Source organism: Cydia amplana, chromosome 23, assembly GCF_948474715.1.
Source record: "Cydia amplana chromosome 23, ilCydAmpl1.1, whole genome shotgun sequence".
Classification (NCBI taxonomy): domain Eukaryota; kingdom Metazoa; phylum Arthropoda; class Insecta; order Lepidoptera; family Tortricidae; genus Cydia; species Cydia amplana.
This window is the reverse complement of record NC_086091.1, coordinates 5,896,161-5,903,770: the sequence shown is the minus strand read 5'-3', so window position 1 is coordinate 5,903,770 and position 7,610 is coordinate 5,896,161. Positions and strand designations below refer to the sequence as shown.

At 40.7% G+C, this 7,610-nt stretch overlaps 1 protein-coding gene across 1 annotated transcript; it reads left to right on the top strand.

The window, feature by feature from the left end:
* The first annotated feature begins 712 nt into the window (after nt 1-712).
* LOC134658842 (uncharacterized) lies at nt 713-6,620 on the top strand. The gene is made up of 2 exons (XM_063514513.1): nt 713-1,350; nt 6,265-6,620. The coding sequence occupies exons 1-2, from the start codon at nt 999-1,001 to the stop codon at nt 6,618-6,620; spliced, it is 708 nt and encodes a 235-aa protein (XP_063370583.1). The 5' UTR covers nt 713-998.
* The last annotated feature ends 990 nt before the right edge of the window (nt 6,621-7,610 follow it).

Sequence of the window (7,610 nt, the reverse complement as noted above, 5' to 3'; positions counted from 1 at the left end):
TTGATTTTCAAAATCATGTAATTTAATCGCTCAGTATAATTAAACGTTGTAAAAATCCACATCGTGTCGCCTACATCATTTCTCAAGAACCTGCGCCAACAGATTCGAGCCGGATGAGGCTTTGGAATCCACTATCTAAAGGAGGACAAAGGAATTCATCGGCGCGGTCGAACAAAGGAGTCGACATTTTGGATTTGGACACGTGGAGCTTCAACCAAATTCAAGAAGATTCAAGCAGTCTACACCTGAGTCTACAATATTCAAACGAGAATACACCAGGAAAAGGGTTTGCAGTGGCATTTGTGTAAGTTCGTTCCAATTATTTCGATTTAATTTCACTTCACTGTGCCTTTCATACAAAGTGCTGTGCTCTTTTCCATCGAAACCACTATCTAAAGGTTTCATTTCAATCTAAAATCCCAATTAGTGCTATAATTCCGTCTGTTGCCTGTTATAACTAAATATTTTCCTTCTTTTAAAATCGAAAATTCACATCGATCTTTTTCATTGTTCAAATCGAAATCAAAGTAGCTTCTGTATCTTGTTTTCAGAGGTCTAGAAGACTGTGTTGCCTCCATTTGAGTCAATACAGAACAATAATTGAAATTTTAGCTAATTTTTATTCGAACATTCCTGAACCGGCGTGGGGTCAAAGTCCACTCTCGCCGGCCGCCTGCCTACGTGACCGCGCGCGCGCTGTCTCGAGTAACGGGACTTCGGGCGTGGATTGTGCGCACGTTTGCTTGACTATCCTTCTGCCTGCTTAATCACGCTTCGCATAAAATTTAAGTATATTTCCAATAGTTTTCACTCTTTTGCACAATAGTTGACTTCATTTACCGCGTGTTTAATCATTATTTTTCTTACAGCTGTAGGGCAGTTTGAGATTTATTTCGTTTTTATTCTCACGTACCATATAATATTTTAACGCAAGCTTCAATAATAATTGCAATATATTTCGTTCGATTAATTAATTTTATCTTCCTTTAAACTTCACAATGGACAATTTAAAAACACTAAAGAAAAGCCGAGCCAGCTTCAAAGCAAAGCTGACTGTTTTCAAAGATTATTTAAATGCTTTGCTACCTAGCAGTGAGCTTAATAGCATACAAATGCATGAGCTTACTATGCGACATGCCAAAATGTCAGAAATGTATAACGATTTCGATTCCATACAAAACGATATAGAAAGCTTGACGGAAATTCCAGATGAGGAGTACGCAGAGCGGACTTCGTTCGGGGCCCGGTACTTCGGCGCCATGGCTGCTGCGCAAGACCTGCTCAGCAAGCATGCCGCGCCCGCCGGACCTGCCTCTGCGGTGCACGACAGCGGATCGATGGCGGGATCAGGTGATGCTGTATTCTCAAGTAAGCCAAATATTAAACTTCCAACAATTCATCTCCCGACTTTCTCTGGTCGATATCAGGATTGGCTAGAGTACCATGACACTTATAAATCACTAATACACGATAACACATCCATACCTAAAATCCATAAGTTCCACTATCTAAGGAACTCTTTAAAAGACAGTGCGTCGTTAATCATTAAATCACTAGAGTTTTCAACTGAGAATTATGATGTTGCTTGGGACTTGCTGTGCGAGCGTTTTAACAACGATCGCATTTTAGTAAATAATCACATTCATGCTTTGTTCAGTATAAAGCCAGTGTCTCAAGAGTCTTCCAAAGCCTTGCGTAACATGATAGACTGGGTAAATAAAAACTTGAGAGCCTTAAAAACATTAAAATTACCTACTGAACACTGGGATGTTTTAATTATCCATATGATGTCTAGTAAGCTTGATGCAGTCTCAATGCGCGATTGGGAAACCGAACGTAACAAAATTGTAGGTATTCCCACGTTTAGTGATTTCACAAATTTCTTGAAGGGTGTGCGGACCTCCTTGAAACCATGGAAGAGGCTCAGACGCAATCAAAAGTTCCTCGTAGGTTCAGTGACGTCACGCACAACCGCCCAAGAACATTTGTCGTAAATGACTCATTTAAACAAAAACAACATAAATGCCCTGTATGCGCTAACTACCACACTATATACCAATGCCCTAAATTCAAAGCTATGCCTATAGAATCCCGCATCGAAAAGATAAACCAGTTGAGTCTTTGTACTAATTGTCTTCGCGCAGGGCACGACGAACAACGCTGTCGACTTAGTTCATGTCGTTTGTGTACCAAACGTCACAACACTCTATTACACATTAACACTCAATCCACAGAACCACTGGCTAGCAAATCATCTAAAAGTGACTGTGTCTTACCATGCGTGCAGGACCAATCTAAACCTGTACAAGACAACATCACACTATCTTCCATACATTGCAGCCAAGCTCTTCTTTCCACTGCTATAATCAGTGTCCAAGACCAGTCTGGTCAAACACACAAGGTCCGTGCCATGTTAGACAACGGATCAACTATTTCGTTCATCACAGAATCTTTACAAAAACAATTAGGGATACCCAGTTATCCCGCATTTACCTCAGTTAACCTACTGGAGGACAAATCTACAAAAGCCACTAAAAAATGTGACGTCACTATATCGTCACTCTATGATCGCAATTATACAACCGATGTTGATTGCCATGTTTTGTCTCGGATCACCGATGTCATACCTACTAATCCAATTAATTGCAATGCTTTCGAAATTCCCTCTCACATCCACCTCGCGGACCCATCATTCTCGGAACCGTCAGAGGTGCAGATGCTGCTGAGCGCTGAAATATTTTGGGATGTACTTTGCCTAAATAAGATATCCCTAGGCAAGAATCTACCATTACTAGTTGAATCAAAGCTAGGGTGGCTAGTAGTCAAATTACCAAACTCAAACAAAACTAAACAAAATACAGTCCACTGCCATTTCTCTAACACAGAGCTAGATCACAAACTAAACAATTTTTTTGATAATGACGGTTTCTCTAACATTGAAAAGGTTTATAACAAATCTAAAGCTGATAGCGAGTGTGAACGAATCTTTACAAGTAGTGATGGGTAGGACATCAATTTAAAATGAGTTTGTATGAGTACCTCATTTTCTAAAATGAGGTGTTACAATGTCTTACTTCAAATGAGGTGAGGTACTAGCATATTTTCAGCGTCGACTATTCCATTAATTCCAACGGCAACAAAAATATTTAATGTATATACATATTTATGTATTCATCACTTCCTCTAAAAATAAATAAATAGTAACATTTAATTGGAGTGCAATTCTGGAGGTTAAGAATAGAACTTTTAAGAGAAAGATAATTTTAGAATCAAGTAAAATGAATAGAGGAGTGAAGTAATACATTTTTGCGGTACGAAGTACTGCGACAAATTAACAAAATGAGTGGTACAAATGAGGTGCCTCACGAGTGAGCAACTCAACACTATTTACAAGTACTACCACGCGTCACTCGGATGGGAAATTCATTGTAACTGTACCACTTAAAGAGTCCCCCGAGGTGTTAGGTAACTCTAAAGAACAAGCTTTAACAAGATTTCATTCATTAGAGCGCAAATTTAAACGGGAACCGGAATTCAAGGAGCAATATACTAAATTTATGAACGAATATTTACAGTTAGGTCATATGTCAGAAAATATAGACTCTCAAAACGATACATTCTCTTATTTTCTTCCACATCATGGAATTTTGCGCGAGGGGAGCCTCACAACAAAATTAAGATCTGTCTTTGATGGATCAGCCGTCACAAGCTCAGGAAAGTCATACAATGACATTCAACACATAGGCCCGGTTGTACAAGACGATTTATTGAGCATTCTCATTCGATTCAGACAACATAGATTTGTTGCAACTTCCGATGTAGCTAAAATTTATAGACAGATTTATGTAAGAGATGATCAACGAAGTTTGCAGCAAATCCTATGGCGGTCTGATCCCACACAACCAATTAAACAGTACAAACTAAACACGGTTACATACGGCACGGCCTCAGCTCCCTGGTTAGCGACAAGAACACTAAAACAATTAGGTATCGATTGCAAGGACGAACTTGCACGCGAAACGATTTTGCATGACTTTTACGTTGATGATTACATCACTGGTCATGATGATGAACAAACACTCATATATACATGTCAAAATGTCATTAGCGAGCTAGAACCCGCTCATTTCCATTTACGAAAATGGCGGTCTAACAAACCGTCCATTCTAACTCAAATCATAAATGAAAACAATGATGATGATGATTTATTAAATCTTAACAATGATGAATATGCCAAAACTTTAGGCCTACTTTGGGCTTGTAAACGAGACACATTATTGCTTTCATTGCCACATACAATGCAAAAACCTAAAACAAAACGCACTATTTTGTCCACAATAGCACAAGTGTTTGACCCACTGGGCTTAATAAACCCTTGCATGTTACAGGCAAAACTCATACTCCAGGCTCTTTGGTCTCAAAACATTCCATGGGACTCTCAGCTACCGGCCGAGGTTGAGTCAAAATGGGACCAGTTTGTCAAATACTTGCCAGATATTTCTAAAATAGAAATTCCTCGCAGAGCATTATGCGACGATTTCATAACTGTTCAATTACATGCATTTAGTGATGCATCAATGAAAGCTTACGCTGCCTGCGTATACTTACGCACAGTGTCTAAAAACGGTAACGTACATGTACATTTGCTTGTTGCAAAAAGCAAATTGGCCCCACTAAGGCAACGACTAACTATTCCAAAATTAGAATTATGCGGTAGTCTCCTAGCTACACAGCTAACGAAAAAGGTGGTAAATTCATTACGCCTAAAAATTGACTCGATATATTTCCACTGTGACTCAACCATTGTGCTCGGCTGGCTACAAACTTGTAAAAAACAGCTTAAACAATTTGCCCATAACAGAGTCACCGAAATAACTAACTCCTTTGACCCATCAGCATGGCACTATGTCCCAACAAATATGAACCCTGCTGACATAGGGTCTAGAGGTCAAAATGCTTTACAGCTCAAAAATTCAACTTTGTGGTTCCAAGGCCCACATTTTTTACACCAAAAAGACATTCAATGGCCTTTGCAGCCTCAAAGTGTGGATGTTTCTGATTTGCCTGAAATTAAAACTCGTTGTCATTTCTCAGCAGCTGCAGATATACAGGAAAATGATTTCACTGAACGGTTCTCAAACTTTATCAAAATGCAGCGCGTTGTAGCTTACATGTACAGATTTAAACACAATTGTCAAAATAAAAACAAACGAGTAGGTCCATTACGCATTTCAGAATTAAAATTAGCATTGATTTATTTATGTAAAAAGGTACAATCAGAAACATTCAACAAACAACTTTCATTCCTCATTAAGGGCACACTGACAACAAAGGATAAAATAATAAAATTAAATCCATTTATTGACCAGGACAACCTTATCAGAGTTGGAGGTCGTTTATCCAACTCAAACTACGATTACGATGCTAAACATCCTATCTTGCTACATGCATCTCACCACATAACAAAAACATTGGTACAACATTACCATAAAATACTTTTACATGCAGGACCCCAATTGCTATTATCCATGTTACGCCATAAGTTCTGGATAATAAGCGGTCGCAACCTTTGTCGAAAGATAACACATGACTGTTTAACTTGTCTTCGTTTCTCAGGTCGTACTTACGAGCCTATCATGAGTTCACTTCCTGCACAGAGGTTGCACGCAGATCACCCTTTCACACACACTGCCACAGATTATGCTGGTCCTATCCTGATATTGAACAGAAAAGGTCGCGGCGCTCAACTAATGAAGGCATACATAGTTGTGTTTGTCTGTCTGGCAGTGAGAGCAGTACACCTCGAGCTCGTCACCGATCTGACGTCTCAAGGTTTCATTGCCGCTTTAAATCGATTTATTGCCCGCAGAGGTAAGCCGGCAATTTTATTTTCAGATAACGGTACTCAGTACGTAGGATCATGTAATGAACTAGCTAAATTTTTAAAGGAAACCAGTAATGACATAACGGCTTACTCTGCAGAAAACGAAATAAAATTCAAATTCGCCCCAGCCTACAGTCCAAATTTTAACGGTTTGGCAGAGGGATCGGTCAAGTCTGTAAAATATCACTTGAAACGCGTTCTATCTATGACAAATTTAGACTACGAACACATGAATTCGGTTTTGGTTCATATAGAGGGGATACTTAATTCTAGACCTCTCACTCCTCTTTCTTCTGATCCTTCAGATCTAGTTCCTTTATGTCCAGCACATTTTCTAATCGGGCGAACGATCACATTGCCACCTGCACCCCAGGTGGAAGAAACTCGACCACTTACGACGCTCTCCAAATACATGAGGGTGCAACAGCTCAAGGCTCATTTTTGGAAAAGATACTCAAAAGAATACATTTCAGAGCTCCAGTCCCGCAGCAAGTGGCGCGCTCAGGGTGCGCATCCACAGCTGGGCGAGATGGTCGTCATCAAGGATGACCGCCTACCACCATACCGATGGCTGCTCGGACGAGTCACAGCCGTCCACCCGGGCAGCGACGGCGTCAACCGCGTCGCCGACGTCCTCACCACTACGGGGACCCTACGCAGAGCATACAATCGGCTCTGCCCACTTCCATCAACATTGGATCAGGCAGCTCCTGACCCAAGGGGGGCAGCCTGTTAACGCTCCATCCATGTGTGCGTGCGCGCACACATACACGCTCCATCTACACGGTGCCGCGGCCGGCGACAGTCCGCCATTCTCCGATCCGCTACGACGCCGACACCACGCATAGCTCGGTCGCGCGTCCATATATATTTGATTTTCAAAATCATGTAATTTAATCGCTCAGTATAATTAAACGTTGTAAAAATCCACATCGTGTCGACTACATCATTTCTCAAGAACCTGCGCCAACACGGGTGACAGAGCTCCCTCGGGTGCTCGGGTACGTGGGGTCGCTACTGCTCAACAGCTCGCCACAAGCTGCCCTGCGTTGACTGATTGTACTGGTGACACCAGCGGGCGACGGTGTCGTCACATCCGATCCCTATGCCTGGTTCCTATTTATAATAACGTTTTGAAAATGCTTCCCCTCAAGTCATTTGTAACATACGAGTAACAACCCTAAAGGTAGAATTGTGCTGGGAAAAGTTGTAATCAGTGGTACTCAAATGTGTTTGAAAAAATGAAAAACATAAGGTGTTGAAATTTCGTCTTCAGCGTTTCTGAACTGCATATAAGTTAGAGTTAAAATTAAATACACGTGGGCACAGATTGAACAGATACTTATCTCTCAAAGAAAACGCAAATACCTACCGTTTTGATACCTACACAAAAATACAATGGAGTGACCTTCAACGCGCCGCTTCCCGCACCGCGCGCGCCGGCACAACGCTAGGGTTGCCGACGCTTAGAAATGATTTTACAAATAAATAGGTACCTACTTAAACTATATTATTATATTCTATAGAAGATACCTACCTAAAATATAAGTTTTAGTTGTCCAACTTGCATTTGAACTTGCCATATAAAATCATAGCGTACAATGACTATATATGAGTAAGATAAGTTGCAATTAGTTATTATAATATTCCGTTTATGCGTTTTATTCCGACAAGTGACTGCGAAACATTTTAAAAGGTCATATCTCCCTGCAGTATGTAACCGCAG